This window comes from Strix aluco, chromosome 12 (assembly GCF_031877795.1).
Source record: "Strix aluco isolate bStrAlu1 chromosome 12, bStrAlu1.hap1, whole genome shotgun sequence".
NCBI classification, from domain to species: domain Eukaryota; kingdom Metazoa; phylum Chordata; class Aves; order Strigiformes; family Strigidae; genus Strix; species Strix aluco.
The window spans coordinates 14,698,441-14,721,555 of record NC_133942.1 but is presented as its reverse complement, the minus strand read 5'-3'; the positions used below and the strand labels follow the sequence as shown (position 1 = coordinate 14,721,555).

Below are 23,115 nucleotides of genomic sequence, written 5' to 3'. Positions count from 1 at the left end.
CTTTAGGTGCCTTCGCAGGCCCCCTGCGGTGTTCACCTCAGCCTCTCCTGGCCACCAGCTCCACCATCTGCGGGTGATCACCCACCCAAAGCTGAGCTGCTGTCAGACCCCCGGGGAGCTCCGGCGTGGGGACATCAAGCCCCTGACAAGCAACGCAGGGCCGGGGAGCAAAGATACGTGAAGGGAGTGAGAATGGTGATGGGTCATCCCATCTGTGCTTCAGAACATGGTCCCTCAGCAGTCACTGGTGGGAGACAGCCACCGCCGCAGCTCAGCAGCCACAACGGGCCCCCAAAGCCCTCCAGAGCCACCAACCTGCCAACCGTGAGCCACGGGCCAGGGTGAGCGCAGCCAACGTGGGCGAGGAACCCACGTCTCTCACCATGAGCCCCGGGAAGATGGAAATGGCACCCACGGGTGTCCAGAAAAGGTGTTGAAGGGCTGCAAAGCTCTGCTTGGGCGGGAGTTGTATTGCTGTGAGCGTGCCTACAGCATGGCATCTGACACGGGTTGCATACACTGGAAGAATGAGGGAAAAGAAATGTCTCACATTTTAAATTGTTTTAATGCAGAAGAGAAGCATCTCAATATAAAGCAAACCTCAGCAAATACCTCTTGGTCACCATGTTCTTCAATTTGAGGTTGACACCATCTCGTTTTCTCATACCTTGTTTTTCTTAATGGACTGGAGGAAAACCCTCCTGGGTTCTTCAACACCAACTGGCTTCTCAGCATGAAGTGAACTTCTCTTCGAACCAAACAACCAGAGTAAACTGCAAATGAATCGTTCCAGCCCCAAAAGGGATTTTTGTCAGAGGCTGGGCTACCACTTGCCAGCCGATGACTTCCACCTGGTCAAGCTCCTTACAACTTGGGCAGCACAAACTGCTTATTTTAGTATAAAACGGGTTTTATAAGGTTAGAATTTATCATAGACAGTTATATTTCAAAATTTAACTTTAAAATGGATTACTTTTAAGCTGCGAGTCCATAAAATATGTGGTCAATTAAGATGTGGGGCCTCAAGAGTTGCCTGCCAGCCTGGTGTAAAACCTGCTTTTAATGCTGCTGGGACAGATTTGGTAACTGAATCAGAACTGCGGCAACTGAGACAAAAAACCCCAATACCAGATGGGTGCTTTTCATTAAACGGCTTTTTCCATTTACATGCATTCTGCTTTTGCCGGCTGTTATGGGCTAAAAAAAGTCTTACATAATCATAAATGTTAATAAATACAGTATAAGTACTGGGCTTTTCCCCCCCGTCTTTTGGTACAGTTCTCTAGGGTTCATATTCTTCAAGCTCTTTTCTGCAGCCACAAATACTAGTTGCTTTTACTTTTTTTCTTTCCCTTGTGTGAAGAAATAATTCTGTAATCCCTAAGATTCTTTGGGACTTAATTTTTACATAAAAAAAGCCTCACACCAATATTAATCAGCCGTGATAAGACAGGCAGAGCTATTAAAAATAAGTGCTCCACACATTTAATAATTATTTTTACTGTGGTTTTGAATACACAAAACATTATGAAATTATTCAGCCTTGTCATCATATGCATTTTAAATGTATAGTTATGGATGCTTTCAGACAGCAAAAACAGTTTTAATCTTTTCACGAGGAAAAACTCAAAAACCTCTGTTAGAGACAACCAGCAGCCCCGGGGAATCGCACAGCTCATCAGTGCGGGCAGCGACGGGAGAGTACACCAGAGTCTGATCAACGGATTTGTTTTCCCTTTCCCTGGAGCCAAGGTACGTGGCATTAAGTTTGTTCCAGGCCAAAACACAAAACAGAGGTCAAAACCCTTTGTAAGAGGGAGATCCTTTTACCTGGACTTCCCAAAACCGCTTTACCTTCGTGGCTGTGCCTATGCTGTTTGAAAAGATACGGACTGAGGCAGACGACATGAGAAGCTCCGATTGCAAATAAAAAGTCTTTATTGCATCTTAGAAGCAAGTCTTTAAAAAAAAAAAAAAAAAAAAAAAGATTTTCCATGCACTGAATCCATCCAAGTACCTACATCCTTGGGACTGTCACCAAAAAACGATGAACATTATAAGACATCGACTCTACACTAGTTGCAGTTCATATTCCATACACGTGTAAACAATGGTTATTTCTTCTACTGGAATAGCAATTACTCCATAAGATCCCTTCAAACATGGCAACAACCTATGCATCAGTTTTCTCTGTTCCTTCACTAGTCTCCACCTCCCAAAGAGTAGGCAAAGTGGAACTGAGAGCAATGAGAAGAAATGGTGCTGGAGGATACGATAGAAAAATATATTGTTCGCTGGTTTTTATTTTTTGTTTCTGCTGAGCAAGATATTTACAGGTAGGTAGGTCCCAACAGATCATCTGCTCCAATGACAATGTCCATTCACTGTCTAAGTCTCAGTGTAAAGGGCTCCCTTTCTGGCTTTAAGGCACTTTATTTTGTGTATTTTTCTCTTACCTTGCTAGGTGTTAATTCACAGGGATCACACTTTCCTTGTATTCGGCCTCCCCATCCCCAGTTCCTCTTAGAATACCAAAAAAATTCCTAAGCTTACTGATGTCATTCCAAAAATGTCAAAAGAAATTTGGGAAAAAAGATTCATGAAAAAATATTTTAGAAAGTAATCTTTGGAGATCATTTACTGCAAGTATGATGTACACTACCTTATCAGTGAGAAGATGCAATACATTCCTAATATATATATATATATTTACACACACATATATATATATATAAAATATTAAAATGACTAACAGATATTCAAGGAAAGGTCAAGAACCTAAAACAATGGATATTAAATAAATTAACAGTCTATCAGATACAGAAAAAAATAATCCCAAAACAAAACTAGTAATCAAATGTAATAATTGTTCCCATTAACATCACGTAACCGACTGAACAATATCAATGCAATCAGGTGCAGTACACTCGGTATAGAAGATTTTTAAAAGTTCTCGTTAGGGATCTCTAATTGTTCGCTGCGTACTGTCGCTTTGCTGCAAGAGATTCGCATTTCCCATCCTCTTCCCCTCCCTCGTTACGCTTCAGTATTTCTTGATCGCATCGTCTCAGCTCTAGACAGGACAGCGGTTGAGGATAATACACAGAACCCACCACGGATTCTTAAAACATTACGTCCATATATGGACCAAATATATAAGACAAAAATTTCTACAAGGACTAATGGGATAGCAGGTTGTGCTTACTTTCTTCCCTCCCTTGAAGTCGCCTGGCCATAATAAGTGGAAGTGTATTTTTAAACTGAAGTAATCAGCCATTTGGAAAAAAAAATCTGCGATTAATACCCTTATCATCGTCACACCGATTTGTTTTGTTCTAACGCAATTTAAAAAACAATGGCTATCCTTAACAAAAGAAGCGGAATCTTTGCACAGTAGCCGTCACAACAAAACATTTAGATACACCGTTTTGTCACTTGGCTTGCATGCTCAGGTCCCAATTTACAGAATCCCAGCAACGAAGACAGCAACGGAAAAGGTAGGAAACAATCTTTTGTTCATAAGGAAATTCTAATTCAAGTCAGATTTCCACTGATCGGTCAGATAACTCTTAAACATTTTTTTTGTTTGAAGGCAAATATTGATCACAGTTTTGTTCAAAACCAAAAACACAACAACAAAAAAACCAACGGCCTTGTTCTTCTCAAAACGAGTGCTTTGTAAGAAAACAATGATGATTTCTAAAATATATCCTGTGTGGTCTTTTAAAAGTGAATTATCAAAAAACATTTTCCCAAAAATAAATTAGATAATTAAAAAAAAAGTCTTTTCCAGCATAGCTGGACATTAGGCTGTCCTCACTGAGCCATTAGTATTGCTGCTTTTCCCAAAATTTGGGTCATTTTTTTCAAACCATATTTCAGCCAGCTGTTGTGTGGACCCATAAGTTGACGCTTTGGACCCCAAGCACATTTTATATTGTTTTGGATCAAGATTAGGGTCACAAAAAACAGGGTGATGCACATGGACTACTCCAATTTCTTGGCTTCGGAAAGTTTTTAAGCCAGCTTGAATGACTTTGTTAAACAGGTCTACGTCTTCTAGGCCCCAACCTTGGATGGAGACATCAAAGCCACCTGCTCGAAGAAGATCAGCTTTGTAAATACAGGTAATACCAAAGCCATAGTTCCTCCAGAAACCTGTTTTCTGGGTGAAGGCAAAATGATTGTCACTAGGAACTTTTCCACTATAAACAATCTTTGGATCATACTGGCTAAAAATGATGGGAAAGTATACTTGTTGACCCAAAACTGTATTGGCTCTACACCGCTGGAGGAATTCTGTGGTAAACACTAAGTCAACATCACAGAAGAAAAGTAAAGACTCGTTCTGGAACTGAGAAGATCCAACTTCCAGAGCCAGTGCCCTCGAGAACTCCCCTGACACCGGTAAAACCTGCATGTCAGCCTTGGGGTATTTGGAGCGGTAATCTCTCATCAGCTCAATCTGCTTCGCTTTGTCAGGGTTGGAGTTGGAATTGAAAAGCAGGACAACCAGCTTGACGTTCTGGTTTGGAATGAGGCACGTCTTTTCAAAATTCCCCATGAACCTTGCAAACATGTCAAAACGTCCAGAGAGAGGAATCAGGATGTTGATCTTCTTGTCTTTGAGTTCCTTCCTCTCGACTTTTGATCTGCTGAGCTGGAAGGGAACAAACATCTTCAGTGAGTTGGAGAGGAAAGACAAGGATCCAGAATCCTGGTTGATTTTGCTGGCCAGCTCTCTGGCGTCCATATCCTCATGCTCCATGAACTGGATCTTGCTGAACGTCTGCTGCAAGTACGCGTGCCTCCTGACGGGGACGGTCATCTTCTTCCCCTTATGCTTTTTGTAGAGAAGCAACAAGTCAAGAACGTACTCTGCTCCGTACATGGGATTTACTCTGCGATAGCCGTACTGTATTTCCTTGAAATCGATGATCCTCCCCCGGGTCTTAGCGTTGGCGTTGATCATTTCCATGACCTGCATAACAATGTCATCCAACGCTTCACGCTGAGAAGAGTCCATTCCTCTCCGAGGGGGCTGCCCATCGGCACCCGAATACAAATACTTTCCTGTAAGAAACTCCCACTCCAAGATTTCTTCCCGGTGGCGGGGCTGGAATCGCATGAAGGAGGGTGGCATCCCCAGCTGCAGATCATCTTTGTGGATTTCTGTATTGCTGTATTTGCTCATCAGGACGATTTCCCGGTGCAGCTGTACAGTCCGGTGGCGCAGCTCTGCTATCTTGCGGCTCAACATGTAGCTGTGAAGTCTGTACTGGTATGGGGGGTTCTTATTGGGGTGCAGCGTTATGGCTCTGTGTATTTTGCTGTTCCTCAGGTCTCGGATATAACCTTTTTTGTTCTGCTCATAATTTTCATAAAACAGCTGCTGCATCTAGAAGAGAGAAAGGAGAAGTTAGCGTCTTGGCAGTGCTGTCCTTGTGAAAGTTAGCCCACGCAACCTCCCGCAGGGAGAAAACTCCTCGCTCGCAGGGCCAGGCAGCTTTCTGAATAAGCTGTTCTTGGTTTTAGGCACAGGTTGTAGCAATACCAGCTGCTATTCAAGGAAATTAAGAGGATTATTCATTGTAAACTGGTGAAAGAAACATCGACCATGGATTCGGGATTACTACAACCCATTCTAGAGATATCACCGTCGGCCAAACAACTGAGCAGTAAGTAGATTGTAAGCTCATTTTTTCACAACAGCACAGCATCACCAGGAAAAAAAAAACCATGAAGTGTTCACTACAAAACTCTTACTATTTGTCTGCTTCCCAGGGGCTTTAACAACAATAATAAAAGAACAATAAAAAAGGATGCCATGTACATAGTAAGCAAGTGTGACGACACCTTTTCCGTTACACCCAAACGCTGTTTAGGCATTAAAAATCCAGCTTGCTGAATGTTTTAGTCAAGATGCCAAATACATTATCTCAAGTGCTGCAATGCAAAGCTACAGTTCTCCTGTCCTTTTAAAATGTCAACAGAAAGTAAAATGCGCCTGAGATTCCTAGCAGTGGTTCCAGAAGGCAGGTAATACAGGATGTGTATGTGCACTAGAATAAAAGCATCCTTAAAGTGAAAATTGCTATTTCAAAACAAGAAGATAGCGAGCTGAGATTACATTCACGAGCCTGATGGAAAGCCACAGCCTAAGAAAGCAGACAAACCAGGCAGTAGCTGATATAATGAAAGGCATGTGCAAACCAGGATGATACATGGAAAATAAACTGAAAAAAAACCAACCCAAGAGAAAAAAAAAAACCTCAGGCTAAAGTTATATACCAGCCTAGACAATGGACACTTAAAAAGATCACGGGCTCCTTCAGTGTCACAACACAGATGTCATCAACCTGCCAGAGGAGCTGACACGACAGCTTCATTTGCTACAGGATCCAATCTATGTTATTGGCAGCAGAATTTGCTATAGGTAATACAGTTAATAAAGCACACGTAAAAAGGGCCATAAAGATTAGCACAGAGCTAAAATCCAAAAGATGAACAGAACTGAGAATGACTCAAATATGATGGCAATTAAACAGAGCACTAAAAGGAAAATCACAGGCACAGAAAGCCTCCCTTTAACAGACAGTGCAAGTGATGCTTCTACCAGCTGCTCAGACCCAGCCGAAGTCCTGTTTTACTAGGCCTGCAGTTGCATTTTTCCCATTACTGTGGACAGACATTGAATCTAAGGGATAAACTTACACCTGGATTTAATTGCCGCTATCTTAACAAACCAGATGTGCGCATACTGAAACCTGAAATTCAGCGTATCACTGTGGACAGCACAGGAGCAAGCTGCGCTTATTTGAAGAGGCTCACATGGATTTTAACCTGAACAAATGTAATTCATTTCAAAGGAGGGAGGGAGGAATTTCAGCTGGACTGAGAAAGAAAAGCCATTTTTTTCATGGGTCCAATGGGTTTTTTCCAATCTGCCACCCCTTCTCCTTTCCTGCTCAAGTTCACTTTCTTGCCCAGTCCCCCCCAAGTGATTCCTGCTGCTTTCATGCCGTCTGTGAGCAATTCAGGCCAGAGGCTGCCTCTTATTAGATAGATCCCATACAGCAACGCAGCCAAAGGAGAACATCTTGGCGATGGCCTCCTGGCAAGCCACAGATGAACTGCCTGTCAAGATGTATATCCCTTTAGAAGTCATGCAAGATTTAAAAGAGTGCTACGGGCAGAGGTTAGTTGGTCTAATCCTATGTTCAGCTCAGAGTTATCCAAACTGAATGAATCTCATGCTTTCCCGAGAAGCATGTTTTTCCACTCACCCAAAGACTGTTCTTCATTTGTACCCCTATATTGTTTCCTCTACTAATAACACTTTATTGTTTGTCCACTTTGAACCTTGCTGCTTCTGTTAAGGGCTCTAGGAGACCTCAAATCACACCCACTTACAGTCAGTCCTGTAAGCACAGTTTATTACAATCGAGAGCTCACACAGCAAGAACAAGACCAGCCCAACACTGCAGGACCCACATATATTTTTACTGACTCCACTGATTTATCCTCTCCAACACTATATATATATATATATACATATATATATATGTAGGATGAGAAGTATTAAATGTGTATGGTAACAGCATTCACTGACATTTTAGCTACAATACAACTATAGGCACAGGCTTTCCCAGAAGTATTGTGACATTAGATAAAAATTCTTAAATCATGTCATTCAGCAACTATTATTTAAAGGAAAATTGACAATGGGACTTAACTTCAAATCTCGTTTTGAATTTATAAGAAAACAAAATCAAGACCATGCAGCCTGAATGCATTTATTCCAAAACTGCCATCTAGGGCATTCTGAATTAGCTGCAAGAGGAAACCATGAGAAGCAGAAAGGCTTTTAGATTACACAACAAAGTTTTAATAGGATACCGATGGGTAGGAAAATGTTATGAAACTTCCCAGTGGAAGTAAAGATATGAACTCTTAGCAAATGGCCCCAAATAAAATTAACAAGCGTATTTTAAAGCTCTGGCTTGCCATGCAGGGGTAACCTCTTAGCTAGGCTGGTTAACTTCTGAACTTTTAATACTACTATTTGCCTCTTCCACAAACTAGCTAACTTTGAAAACTGAACTGAAAATAAAACATACCTCAGCAAGACTTTACTGATGCTTCAAAGCAAAGCAATTTACAACTGAAACATGTATTAATGGCCACCCTGCTCCAGCCAAAAAGGTGACAACTGTTATAAACCCTGCGCTCCAGCCAACCCTGCAGTGCAACTAATGAGAAGCACCACAGTAGCCAAGCTTTTATATAACCCTATTTTTTCAGAAGAATGCCTTGCAAGGCTGGCACTTTCATTGTTTTTCCTATAAAGTCTCCCCCTCTCCTACTCCAGCGTCCCTCTTGTCTCCTCGCACTCAGCAAGCGGCAGCAGGCACGAGACGTGCCAGCATCCTGCAGCCCCGAACCCCCGGCCTGGACCCAAGGTACACCCCACACCAGTAGGAAACACACCCAAGGGTATGGGAAGGGGTTAATCAATTCCCTACAGAGAGTATAATGACTTACAAACTATTTTTGCACATTGGCATGAGTTGCTGCAAATAAAGTCCATGTGGCCAGCAGCCAACAAAGCAATTTAACCCTTCCTGGGCCAAGGCACCTGCAGACACTGACCCAATGCCACAGAAGCGCTGTGATGCTCGTGGGCTTCCATTCACAATAAGGAGCCCCACATGGATTGCGTTTTCTCATCCCCATCTACAAAATTTGAAAGAGATGAGCAGTTCCCTCCATACGGTTTGACAGCTCCACCAACATTAAGTTGCTTAAATCATTAAGGCAGCGCTAGTCCTCTGCATTGGGTTCAATCCCGAACAAGGGCAATGCCTGACTTGTCCATCACTGCTAACACAGTTTCTACCTCACCAGAGTCCAAAACACTATGCTCAATATTACCCATTAGCACACACAGGTTTTCGACTCCACGCAATACTGGAAAGCCATAAGGAAGACAAAAAATCGTAATTACCTCTTGTGTACATCGTTAATAGGTGGGTGGGAGAAGACGACAGAGAAAGTAATACCTGTAATTTATTTGTTCCTCCCACGTAGCAGCCGTTAAACACACACGTGGGGAGCGACACAAGCCCAGAACATGCACGTCTCTAACAGACATTACGTGCAAACTTCCCCAGGCCTGTTACCAGACTGTTGCGAGTTGAACTCTTGCAAACTCTTCTTTCAGTGAAACAGGTTTCTCTATGATTCTTTTCAAAAAAAAGAACCTTTCATGGATATTAATTCTGCACTGATTATATTCTAAGCATGCTTTATTCTAGTGCAGAGCACTGAGAGCGTAGGGATACAAAGAAGAGCTACTCTTTATTGACCACTATTTACTCTAGACCTGTTGAAGCCTTAAAAACCCTAATGTTCCCCAAACCATTAGAGACTGAATGTTTAAACTGTGGTACAGCTGTTGTGGGCACTACTGGCTCGTGTCCAAAAGACCAACTGAAAGGAGAGAGTGTTATGTTCTTCGTTTTAAATGAAGAAGTCTTTTGCAGGCCAAAAAAAGTGTACTGGAGAAAATGGACTTTAAAAATAAGACCAGTTTATGCAGAAACTGGCCCGCAGCCACGGATTAGCCCCCGAGGGCTTTCTCTCACAGCTCCAGATTGTACTACCACAGCCCAGAAAACGCAGCCCCACAAGTCTCATGAAATGCAATCATGGACAAGACATGTTGTATGGCAGGCCTCAAAATGCCCAAGATGTGCTTTAAATACAAAGCCAAACTAATTAAAAGCTCTAAAGATGGCTAATGTCACCTAGCATATGAGCACCTCAGCTGCGGGGAGATGAGCATGCAGGTCTCTCTCCGCAGCTGGTACAGAGCTGTTCTCCTTCGGGAGTAACGCAGGGGACGGGACAGCCCTTGCCCTGCCCCACAGCTCAGCTGCCAAAACTACGCAGGATGCTCGTCCCCATCTCCATCTCCCCCTCACTCCTCCTTCCAGAGGTGCAGCCGCAGTGGTGCAAGGGGGAAGTTCCTGTTGGTTGGTTGAAGTGAAATGAAGATGTTTTGCACCCACATCCCAAGCAACTGCATGAAATAATTGTAGCTGCACTAACACAGCTTTGCCACTTCGGACTGATTAACCAAAACAGATCACTAGTTTTCTGTTTTTTAAGATCACCAATATAGCTAAAGTAATAAAATATTTTGCACGTAGACCCAATGGAAAGGAGCAGTGGGTCTTCGTTTACTGCTGACTGGCCTACGGTGGAAAAGGAGACTGTAGTGACCTCCCCGGATACAACTCTGTGTATTCAGGGTTCTTATTAACGATGATCTTTCCGTTTTAAATCTCGATGCTTTATGTGCGATCCCACAGCTAACCACTTACATGACTGAAGTCACTCCTGGGCAGAGTTATTATGGTAGAGACAAACACTGGGAAGTAATGCATAAACACTCATTTCCAGTGAACTTGGCCACTCGTTCATCCCTGTAACCTCCCCAGCTGCCACTACAGGAAAGGATGCAGGAAACACCACTCGGCGCTGGGAGATCAGACTTCCCTCTCAGCTGGCAAGTGAAGCCCTGCGCTCTGGGGCACGTTTAAATGATATGATTCCTCAGACGAGTTACTTCTCACACAAATTTCATCATGTACCACTGGTTCGCACTTGCTTCGTTTCATAAATTAAAGAGGGGCAAGAAAATCAGCTGGACATTCTGAACCCAGTACTCAAAATTTCCATAGCAGACTGCTAGAGAAGCAGAGGCAGATCCAGCTGTGATATACTGCGACCTCTGAGTGCAATAACTCCAGGCATGCTCTGAAGCAAGACGTTTATTTTGTACAACACAATTGCCTCTTCTTATATGATACTAAGCGAAACAGCGCCTGTCTCACTCAAGAGCCTCGCAGCGTCTTCTGCACCGCTCTCCTCTCCAAAGTATTCGAGAAAGCAAGCCAAGTATCTAAGGCAAGTTTCAAGCACAGCAAACTCAAGGTCACTGAATTCCCAAGGAATCTGAATTAGGAGAGTTACTGCTGGAGTTCAATCTTTTGTTAACAATACCAAGTAGCTGTTTAATTAAACAACTGTCCTTCTCCCCAATCCTTTCTTGTTTAAGCAAGTAGAAGAGCTTAAAAATTACTTATTCATTTACAGTTTCTCAAATCAAGTAGCCTTTAAAGTATTCCCAGCTTGGCAACAGAAAGAAGAAAACCCACAAAAATGAATGTCTCTTCAAAACTGGCATCGTGTACTTCACCTCTGACCTTGAGCTTGACGATCTCATTACCCAAAACCTGCATGTGGGAGCAATCCATGTCACTTGGGAATTGAGATCCTCTAGCTACAAAGCAGAGGAGAACATCCCTCCCCCTGACCCTGAACTAAATGGAGCTTCACCCTCCTGGTCTAAACGAGGATACAGGATCCTGGGCTCCTCTTAGTCATGAAGCAAGGATTCCTTCTTCAGGTCTCCCCTATTTTGGATAAGGGGGACAAGTTGAATCAGATCTGGTGTGTAAAAAAAAGAAAGACTAGTGCAGTCACATAACACTCTCAAAGGAAGGTAATTGCCCATTTAGTAAAACATCCTTCGCCCTTGGGTATATCTGACACATAAACTACACAGGTGCCACTGTGCACTCCATAAAGCCTGGAACTGCTTCTCTAGAGACACAGATTTATATTTTTAAAGCATAAACCAGAATATAACCTGAAAGCATTTTGTACCTTAGGAGCAACCAGATAAAACAGAATGTGCCATTTTAGGATATTTCAATTTAATTTGCAAACCTTAGGAGAGCTGGATGCAATTGCGGGGTTTTCTTCCAACGGTTCTGATCTAACAGAAACAAAACCAAATAAAACACCACTAAATATTAACAAATGTTCTACTCTATGGCTATTAAAGAAGCAGAACATCATAGGTGCTAATGACTAATTATCTTTGCTATTGCTTGAGAATGTGTGCTCAAAATTTGTTTCTAGCAAAATTTCCAAATTACGAGTCTTAGTGCAAAGTGCCGCTCTGCACATGGCTCTCCCTTGCTCAAGCTAAGGCTCTGACCCATGGAGCAAATGATTCAGCTCTCCCTCTCCAGCAGAGAGGGACTGCCTCTGTCCCAGATCCAAACAAACCCAGGAATACAGTAACTCGCTGCTGATTTGCTCATTTAAAGGCCAGACACAGGGATGATGCCAAATTACTTGCCCACCGAATATACCGCGTCTTGGGATTTCTTTTCCTTGTTGTCAACTCCACACTTTTAGATTCTGCAGTACAGGCAGAGTACAAGAAAAACTTGGTTTTCATTACAAATTTCAACAGGCCCATGAAAAAAAGAGCCACAGCCTTGGAAGTCTGTGTCTGCTCTGTCTCATGCAAAGTGTTAAGATTTCAGAGCAGCAGCACATGACCCTTGGAGGGTAGTTTCTTAGAGATGATGAGCAGAAAGTTTCTGACACCCTGGAAAATAGTTTTCTGGATGCTGAAGACAGAGGGATGCAGCCTCCTCTGAGCAGAGACTACAGAAGAGAAGACCTCTTCTGGGCTGCTGCGTGATTTTCCACCATGTGTTTTCAAGAGTCAGTAATGTAATCATTTAGAAATACTTTTGTCCGTGGAATTCAAAGATTCCTACTTGGGAGCTACTTTTCACATCCAGTGGCTTTGTAGGAGCTGTGAGCCATGACGGATGATGAGCCTTTTTGGTCCCAAAACACTTGGCAAGGCTACCACCACAAGCTGCTGCTTACAGGGGGGTGAAGAAGAAACCCTCTGCTTGGAGAAACTTTAGCTGCAGCCTAGGCACCCACGAATCATCTCAACACCAGTCCAACACCAGAAATAAAGCCAAAGCAGTGTAGCCTCTCTGCCAGACTGGCTGGGGACAGCAGCGATTTTGTAGCACACACCAGACCAGGTCTCCAGGTCTCTGCCAACACCAGATTCTGCAAGAACCCTGGGGGAAGGATGGGCCCCAGTCGATCTCCAGCCTCGTCAGCCTTGCCCACATCATCAGCACAGCTTTCTTTTGATGCAAGATGTTTCAGGAAACCCCACCCCTGAGTAGGTACTCGGTGCTCTACATGGAGACAATGTCACAGTCACAGCTCTGGGCTGAAGTACAGTACTGAAGCAGTCACATCAGCACAAACCTCTAAATCTCTCTGAGCCTTCACAGGAGATTACTATGAATTTAATTAGGCGAAGATTTGGCCTCACAATAGCTACTGCTGCAGTTCTTCCCTGGGTGTAAAAAGGTGGGGGTGTATTTTAAAAAACAGGTTCATTTTCAAGACTTTTGGCGCTTCCAGCTTCAGCAGCACTGTTTTAGATGAGGAGGGACATAGCTCCCTTCTTTATGGCAACAGGCCATGCTTGCTGTTTCTGATCCCTCATGGCAGGAATATATCTTTTGGAAAGGGGCGAGAGGGGAGCTGGGAATGTTGAATAAAATCCCCAAGACAAGGCCAACTGCTGAACTGCTTGTGTCAGAGCTGCAGCCCTTCGAACCTGCAGTGCCAGTAACAGCCTCAACGTGACAGAGCATCTTTCATAACTGCATTTAGAAACCCGTCTGCTTTATGCTTTCCTAATAACCGATGGTAAAACCACTTCTCTGCCAGCAGCATCCGTATTGGCTAACGAAAACTGACAGAAAACTGAGAATATATTAGATTTCTGATCTCTCTGCTAGCGAGCCCTCCTCCCAGCTGCCACAACAGCCGTTTCTCCTGGGTGTTGCTGCACTGCACCTCTGCCAGGCGAGCAGCTGGAACAAGGGACGTTGTTCAGGACACACTCTTGAAACCTTAGCCCCTTCCAAACTGGTGGTGACCTGTCCCTAGGAGGTGGCAGCTGCACACCACCTCATGCTGGCGGGGATGTCTGAAACACAGAGCAAACCAACATTTAAATAAACTCCCAGAGCAGGCTCATTCTGTCCATGTGGCCTTGCAGGATCCATGTGGACAAGCTGGATCGATGCTCAGCTCTGCTCCTGTCTCACCAGTGTCACCTTGGTTTGCAACAGCACAAAGGTGATGGCTGAATCGCTGTTGTGTTAACCACATGGCACAGCCATCTCTCCTCCAGGCTTGGATTTTAATGAGTGCTCCAACATGGTGCTCACTAACTGCTTTTTGCAGGGTCACGATGAGGATACCCAATACTTGAAGTGATTTAATACCCACAGCCCTTTAGCAAAAAGGGCATGCAGCAGCTCTGAGCTTGCAGGTGATGAGGAGCTCCATGGGAATTCATCTGACTTCTTTCAGATGAAAAGTCCCCCCCATCTACCAGCCAACCCTGTTAGTAGTTCAGCACAGTTTGAAGGCCACTGGCCATCCCAGGTGTCCCCACTACCCCTCCACCTCAGCAAGCTTAGGAAGAGCCACTGTGGCTGAGCACAAGGCACCAGGGCCTGCGATTAACTATATATCAGCCCTCCAAAAGCAGAAAGCCTCCCAGTGAGGAGCATGATCTCCCTCTGTTTGTGCAGCAAGGCTGCCTGCCTTTGTTGGCAGCTGCTGAAGGCTGGCCTGCTCTGAACGGGAGGGGAGCCGGCAGCACGAGGCAGCGCTGGCTTTCCTGCCCGGGACCGGTGTCAGCAGGATGCCCCTCCAAGGCATCCAGCAACGGAGTGGGAACTCACTCCGCGATCATCTGGCTGCTTCTCCTAAAATTAAGCTGGATTTAAAAGAACGTCTCCTTATATTCCTCTTGGTGGAAAATAAGAACAAGCTATGGAGTTACTTACAAACTCCCACAGAACTGGTGCCTGATACAGGCGATGTAACATTTGTGACACAGGCGGATGGTTTCACTGCTCCTCTTTCACCAGCCTGTGAGCTCAGATCAGTTCTTCATCTTCAATCTGTTTTTTCAGCCAGAGCCACCATTTCTGGAGCTGATTTCAAGACCATCTACAAGGGCCTGGACTCAATCACCAGCTGGTTTCACACGGGGAGCAGCGCAGGATGACAGCTTCCAGGGTTCACTAAAGCTGCACAGCATTGTTCTGAAGTGTGCGTTTTAAACGCGTGCACATTCTTTTTTTGCCAAAAGAATTGTTTCATAATTGCTCAGAGGAGGGGAGGGAAATAAAGCCACAAACCCCTGTTTTATGTGGAGAAGCCACATGTTTCAATCAGCCCATGAGGATCCTACAGCTGAGCCCTGGCCCTGGGATAACGCAGCTTTAGAAGGCTGCGATGGTAAAGAGCATCGTGCGGTAACGCTGCTGCTGCAGACAGAATTTCCACAGCGAGATGCCATGATTGCGAAAGTGTTTTTCTTGCGCTCATATCATTACCAGGCAGGACTTAAAGCCTGCCCACTATTCTGTGTTGAGTTTAAAAGCAAAAACTGCCCTTTGTCTCATCGCTGGAAACCATATGTACACCATCCAGCATAGACGTGGCACTGCCAAAACCATACAACGACAAGGTCTCTGCCTCAGAGAGTTCTGCCATATAGAACACATGCAATCCACAGTAGTTTGGTTATAAAAGATACAGCTCCTTGATCAACGGGGGGATCGGCAGAGGAAGTTTGCCCATTGGCTGATGATCTCTCAAGAATTTGACTTTTATGCCCTGTATGTCAAAAGCCCCATAAATTGTGCATTAATAGCTCTAACTACAAAGGTCACCTATTTTCATGACTTGCTTCAGTAAAGCACAAGGGATAATATAATTTAAAAAAGGCACATTTTAGGAGAAAGTAGCTATTTACTAATGCAAAATGGAGCCTCATTTGGATAGGGTTTGCAAGGTGGGTGCAGATTCAACACCCCAGAAAGAAAAGTGGTGAAAGAGGAGAAAAGTGGTGAAAGAAGGGAAAAGCAGTGAAAGAAGGGAAAAGCACAGCTGCACATGCACAGGTTTGGGACCAGCCCATTCCTCTGCAGTTTCATGTATGCTCTGAACTAGAAGAAAGGCAACATCTTTCTACGCAGCCACAGCTTTTATTGTCCTTCTGTCAGTGGAACAACTTTCTCATTATTAAAACGAGCTGTCAGGCAGACTGGCATTTCCCTCCTTGCGGTGTCCAAGTTAGCCCGTTCGTTCAAATATGGTTAAAGATTTCACATAGTGTTGCTGGCTAACTGTATATGGTCTGAGGTTTTCTGGAAGTTTGCTGTCTGGCACAGTTTGGAAAAGTAACAAGCAGTGTTACTCTGCAGCCTCTGAAACCCAAGTGCCTCTTGCATTACACATGGTCTGTCAAACCAAGGGGCTCAACTCTGAGCGGGTGTGTTTAAGCTTCGCTGATGTACACGATCCATCATTTGGCTTTGACAAGAATATTCAACTGCTGCTTTTGTAATGCCCTAAATTAAAGCAGGAACTGTGGATACCGATAAATGCAGTTATGCTGAATGTAAAATACAACAGCCACCATTAGAAATGTAAAGGAAAAAAATAGATTAATCACTACCTCAAATATTCCCCAAGCTTGGTGAAGGATTTGCTCTCTTTTGAACATTAGCCCCACATACACGAAGAGTGTTTTGGTCCCTTCGCAGGGTTTTCTTTGTTCCTCCGCTTCCAACCTGGAGGACACTTTGTTCTGCTGGTTGCAACCAAACTGCCGCAGGTGCAGTTTTGGGAGAGCGGACCCAGCTCCGAAATTTGTGCCTGTTCCCTGCAGCCACCGCTGCGTGGTCCCACCATCCTCCCAGCAGCCAGCAAGTCTCCACTTGCACCCAGCTGGTGTTTTCTTTCCCTCTTCCTTGAACACTGCAGCCCTTCTAGATTTGGAGACCAGGTAGCTTGGAGGAATTTTAACATTTTCATTAGTGATACCCCATCAGCACTTTTCACTCATCTGGGAGACAGAAGCAATGGGAATGGAGCAGGGAAACATGGAGATCTTCTGGGTCAAAGTCCCATTGCTTCAGGAAACCTTGTGGGTGCTCAACGCTGCTGCGCACAACGGAGAAGGGCAGGGAGGGAGGAAAAGCCATTGCTGAGAAAGCAGAAGCAGCTTTATCCAACAGATGGAGAAGGCTGGTGGAGTTAGCAGCTTCATTCACCAGACAGCGATGCCTTGTCTTCTTATGACCCATTTTTAGTTGTTGATCGAGGACATTTCAGGGATTCGACTCATGAATAGCAAATGACTTACGCTGGGTTTGCCAAAAAGCCCTCTCCTTGCTGCAGGAAGGCAGGGCTGCTTTGAAGTAGCTCCTGAACCAAGACAATTTACAGCCTGACAGCTTAAAGCTGCATTGAAACGGGTACTCGTTTCCTTGGGGCGTTATAAATCGCCGCGGTTCAGACGCAGGCGGGCCACCGGCCCAGGAGGGCAGGGTGCATGGATGGGCACTGTGTTCTTCTGCTGTCCCACCAAGGCACGTCCACGAGGGAGCCAGAGCCCTTCAATGGGGCTTTCAGAGGGACACACAGGACTACTTTCTGCTGCATTTTCCTTAGTACTCTTCTGAGATATACTTGTATCATCTGAACTGCAGGTTGTTCCCGAGTTCAGTGCGGTTTTAGGCTGGAGCTAATAAGGGCTCTGACATGAACCCAATGAGCAAATAGGTGCGCTCCCAACTCACAGCTGACAACCAGCTTTAAAATTGCTACTGAGAGCAAGTCTTTGCAAACAGGCTCAGCTGGCAGCATTGCTGACTCAGCCCTGGGGGCAGCACTTTGTGTCAGAAAGCAAGGTGGGCACTGACACACTACTTGTATCTTAAAATAGCAGTACTGTTCAACACAGCTCATCTGGCAGGGCCTGGAGGCACCCAGAGAGCTCAGGGTGGGAGGAAGGTGCTCACTCCGCTCAAGGGCATCTGTCAAGGACATACTCTATAGCACAACCTGATCTGGGATGCCAAATCCAGCATTACCAGTATTTTTCTCTAAAACTTACAGAAAGAGCTATGCGTGTACCCCAGGATTCTCACCCCTTATTTCATGGCTGTTTTGCCCATCACTGTTTGGGTTTTTTTAAATCAAAGAGCCAGTGGGGCAGCATGCAGGGTGCCGGACCATGATTTTTATCAAGCCGTGCCTCTGCTGCCTTTGCCTCGCCTTGATGTGAACGCCAAAGTCAAATACAATCCACCCACCCGAAACAGATGTTAGAAACCTGTCTGTCTCGCTTCAGCTGTCCTCTGAGGTCTGGCCTCCTGTCAAATGCCCGAGGAGATAGTTTTCTTTTTTATTTTTAAGGCAATGGTAATATGTTCAAAGGCTTTTTTCTGTTTGGAGAAGGCAAATCTACACCTGGTCCAGAACTGCTTCAATACACATCAGTGAATAACAACCCTCTGTCTCTGAGGGAAGTTTGACCTCTTGACTTGCAAAACAGTTGTTTTCTACCTTCACAGAAATTTTAACAGCTAATTCAGTAGTGCCACAGGAACACAGGTGACAAATTAAGCCCAATCTATTGTGTGCCATCTTTTTATTCAGCAAACTGTCAAAAGAGAACTTTTATTTTCCCTTCTGAAATGACGTTTGTTTCTACAGGTCTTTAAGCCAGAATAATACAGAGATGATCTCCTGAGCATTTTGTTCTCCATGGAAACAGTGCACTGTTATGATATTTCCCACAGATAGAAAGAAGAGAGGAGCAAAGGATGGGCAAAGAGAGAGAGAGAGAGTGGAAAGGAGAGGACACAATGACAGACCAGAGGAGGCAAGCTTGCAGCACCACTGTGTCATCTTATAGTACTTTTTAAGCAAGATGTTCCTTTTGGGTACTTTATGTCCTAAAAAAACCCCAAAACATAACAGCAGTCTGTGTTGCGCAAAGATGAAAGATGGAAAGCATTATGCTAACCTTAAAATGTAGCTCGGGGGCCTGGTGCATCACAGACTGTTTAGTATTAGCATTATCCAGAAAAGCACTGAAAAAAGCATTGCAGGATATTGAAGAAATCTATATCCGGATATTAAAACTAGTATTCAGTAAACTGCTAGGAGTGACTATCACAATATGGTCAGACCACAAGCTTAATGAAGCCTAGGAAATAAAGCACCATGACTAATTTGAAGCACATTAAAAGAAATCACATACAAACTCCACTAAATCCATCAACTCAGAAAGGATACTTCTACTGCTGCCTTACTCAGGACGGGTGAGGAGACAGACACATGTGAATTACACAACATGTTGTATTGCTCATTGCTTTATGTTGATTTTCAACAAAAGTACTGCCTGTTCTTGAGGTCTGGGATTTCACACTTGGGAGGATTTTTAAGAAAATGGTTTTACAGCTGGAACTGAAGTGACGTGGCCCAAACCCTCAAGACCCAGCACGCTTGGTGCCTGCCTGCTGCTGCCTTCCCATTACGCAGAGCACTGCCCTCTTTGGCAGCAAGGATGAGTGTCCAGGTTTTGTGACCCACTAGCAGAGTTACAGCATCATCTTAGCAGATGTAACATGTTATTTGCAGTGAGTCAAGAAGTAGGTCAAAGCAAGTCTTCCTGGCACTGAAAGCCCAGCTTCCTGGGCTCCTTGTAGGCTGTTTTTTTTTCTGTGGTGTAGCCCTCCTGTCCATTTTGAACGGGAAAGAAACCACCCAACTCATTAACTGTCAGCTTCTCCATTTTGTCAAAGGGCTAAAATGCGTTGGGAAAGTAAAACAAGCCCACAACATCAAAAAGCACACATCAAACACCAACCCTATCCAAAACACCCTTCTCATCTTCATCCTCCAGAGAACTCCCACTCGGTGCTGAGACTGGAAGCTCTCTCGAAAGGACATTTACCTGAGCTGGTCTGCTCTGCTCTGGTTTTGGTTTTTGTTCCTTTGGAGAGCAACTAGACAGGCACAGGTACCAACAGCCGATGACCTGCTCAAGGTGACAGTTGGGGCTTTATGAGCTGCAGGGGATCATATAGCAGTTCTACACACATACCATGTCAGATAGGAAGCTGTGTGATAAATGCCAGCCTGGAAATTTCCTTACAGGAAGAGAGATATACTGAAGACTTGAAAAGACAGACGATAGTAAGGGGTTGTAGTTTATGAGAGTAGTTGGGACTACTGCTCTGAGTGCTGCAAAATGCCAGAAAGAGTGAACTATGTGAACTCACCAAGATGCAGGTTTGTAAGCGATGCACCAATTCATGTCATTGCTGAATGATGTCAAATCCAAATGTCAAATCCGCTCCACTGGTGAGTTAGCTGACTCTATATTAAGTTTCTTTCTTCACTTGCAAGTTACGGAAACCATTACCCTGACATAATAGTTAGGGTTTAAATAGCATGAATCTTTTGGTCACAACCATGAAGAAATAAAAAATAAATAAAATCTGTAAGTCTGAGTGGCAAACAAAAGAATGTAATCTTCATCCTCTTGCCCACTAAATAATTATGCTTATGTCATGCTAAAATAAAAGTCTAGGCTGTGCTGTCTGTTATTAAAAATACAAGGAGGAGATCAAACTGTCCATATATATGGAATTATAAATCTAAGCCATATATAACCCAGACCAAAGTATGTAATCAGGGCATAACAAATGGAGTTTAATACTCAGAGGAAACCACAGCTCTGGAAGACATTTAAAGGAATATTTCCATTTTCCTAGGTACTATATCAGGTTCTTGGCCAGACATTTTTGATTGCACTGTACTAAAAATATAGTTCTAGTTTCAGAAGACAAAAATTTTAGAAGCATAACGAAATGTGAAAGGTAATTGCAATGCACCACTGAGCTATTTTATTACATTATCTAACATCTTTAAAGAGTAGATTAGCTCACAGCGCAAACATTCTGGTTTCCCTGATGTTTAAGTCCTGGCATTGACACAAGCAGAAGAAACAACTGTGCCTGCTAGTGAGCTTCTGGAGCAGGTTTCCTCGGCAGAATGGGCGCTTTCCATCCAAGAACTATGTAGAAGAGCTACAGCCCCTTTGTAAATGCAGTCCGGGAAGATGGCTGGGAGATCACTTGCCAAGCCCTCCTTAGCAAAACTGAAATAGCCAAACAGTTATCAGCATCGTGTAGGTCCTGCTGCAGACACAAAACTGGGGGGAGCCAATATGAGAAGCTGTCAGAGGCACTCTAGGAGCCGACAGCCCCACCGAGCACACATGCTGATGGTCGAGAACTGCCTCCCCCCTTCCTTCCTTTAATTCTAATTTCTTCCCTTCTCTTCCCAGAAAGAGAGGGAACAGTATGTGATAATGTCTTAGTAAGTCACCACGCTTAAATACGAGGGCAAGCCTCAGGTTGCACAAGATTAGAGAGATTTAACTCTTAAGAAAAGGTAAGAAGCACAACTAGAAACAGCAGCTGTGGATATAACAGAAGGGACTCCCTACACCTGAAACAAATAACACACTTCAGTGGATGAGATTTGCACTGCACAAATCTCTGTTTACCTAGGAAATTTGTATTTGCAATGGCTGCAGTTACATTTTCCTTCTGCTCTCTTTGCCCTCCCACCTGTTACAAGAAGTGGCAGAAGCCCTCCTGCAGCCACTCCATTATTCACAGCTACTTTCCCTTCCTCTTCACTCTCTGGCTGGTTAGTCCAAGAAATGGATCCAGTTATCAGACAAAAAGCAGGGAGATAGGTATTAGTCTCTGTTTGTGGAGGGAAAGAATAATCACTAAACAAACTTCTGTTTCCTTTGTACAGTCAGGCTCAAAAATTAAATAACTGCTCCCTTCCTTAAGCACAGGGTAAACCTTTAGGGAACCGGCGTGCAGGTGGATCCAGCATGGATGGGATGTGGAAAATAAGCAAACATTTCTAAAGAAAGGAAAATGGAGGAGAAACATCAAGGTCTTTAGTTAAAAGTACACAGTAGCTATATGTTGCTACCATCTAGAATGTGACATTGCAGTTTATTGCTCTATAAAAGCAAGTTTTAATCCTGAAGGCTGCCTTCAAGCAGCAATTTAAATGTAGGGTTTCAAATGTGATATTACAAACTGAAGTCTCATTTTAGACAAGATTGAATGAATTGTATTTTGAATGTTACTCTTCTAAAAATGTACAGTCTGCCAGAAAAACTAGCCAGAGAAACTACATCCAGAATACGAGGTGTCAATGGTCAAGCGTATCCTCATTAGAGGGTGGCCAAGTGATATTTATTTAAAGTGTTATGCACTATGAATTAAACATTTATTTTGTGTCACCCAGTAAAATATCTGAACCTCATTTTGGCAGCTGTGCAAATTTTACCCTGACTGCATTGACGATTGACTGTGCTTCCTTTGACTTTCATACAGTCTCTCTTCTTGTTTTAAGAGAAAAACCTAAAAATCAAGAATGTCAAAAATGCAAACATTTGTGCATCAGCCCACAGTATGCAAAAGGAGGACGAAAGCAGATCACTCCTCAAGACATCATCTTTATTAAGGCCGCGGATGGAATTACAGCGTGATAATTAAAGTCTTCGAAGACTTGGCAACCTCATCCTGTAAGAGTGACTCTTCTAAAAGATCTGGGAACACAGACCTTTCGCTCCTGGATCGGTGGCTTAAACAGGGACCATACTAAACATAATCTTGGAGATGTTACTATCAGTTCCTTTTTCCCCTAAGGAGAGAAAGAGCCTCAGATTTTGGCCATATACCCCCACAGGTCCTCTTGCCCAAGGTGGATGACAGCCTGCAAAAAACTTATGTCAGCCTGCTATTAATATTTACCCAGTCTGAAAAGTGTTTTGGCATGGTTTTACCAGGATTGCGAGATTTATTCCATTTCAGATGCTCTTTGGACCATAAAGCATAGTAGTGCTGCTGTGTGTCACTGTTTTGTTGAATCAGCATTAGGAATCAGATTAGGAACTTTTTCCACCTCAAAACAGGCCTGGAGGGCAGAATTAGCCTCTGCTACCCATGGGACCACGACAGGAGATGACAAACTAGTCAATACAAAAACTCTTAACAAGGAGAAACTGAAATAGAAGCTGTTGACACCTACTTCTCTTGTGCACAGCAAAATCAAAAGGCACGTTTTGACAGACCAACATTACTTCAGCGCCTGGCACACAAAAGAATTGTCACCACGTGTCCTGCCCATTGTAGGGTGGTTTATGATGAAGCAGGAGTAATGGGGTGGGATGTTCTTAAAAAGCACACGAACGGGAGAGAGAGGGTTGCAATCAAGACTGCTGGGATTTGC

The 23,115-nt window shown here is 43.9% G+C and overlaps 1 protein-coding gene across 1 annotated transcript in view; it reads right to left on the bottom strand.

Moving 5' to 3' along the window:
- Positions 1-546: 546 nt before the first annotated feature.
- The window catches only part of CHSY1 (chondroitin sulfate synthase 1), an 80,442-nt gene continuing 57,873 nt past the window's right edge, over positions 547-23,115 (bottom strand). Inside the window, exon 3 of the mRNA XM_074837484.1 lies at positions 547-5,398. Within this exon, the coding sequence (XP_074693585.1) occupies positions 3,806-5,398 (1,593 nt within the window). The 3' untranslated portion in view covers positions 547-3,805. The remainder of the gene's footprint in view (positions 5,399-23,115) is intronic.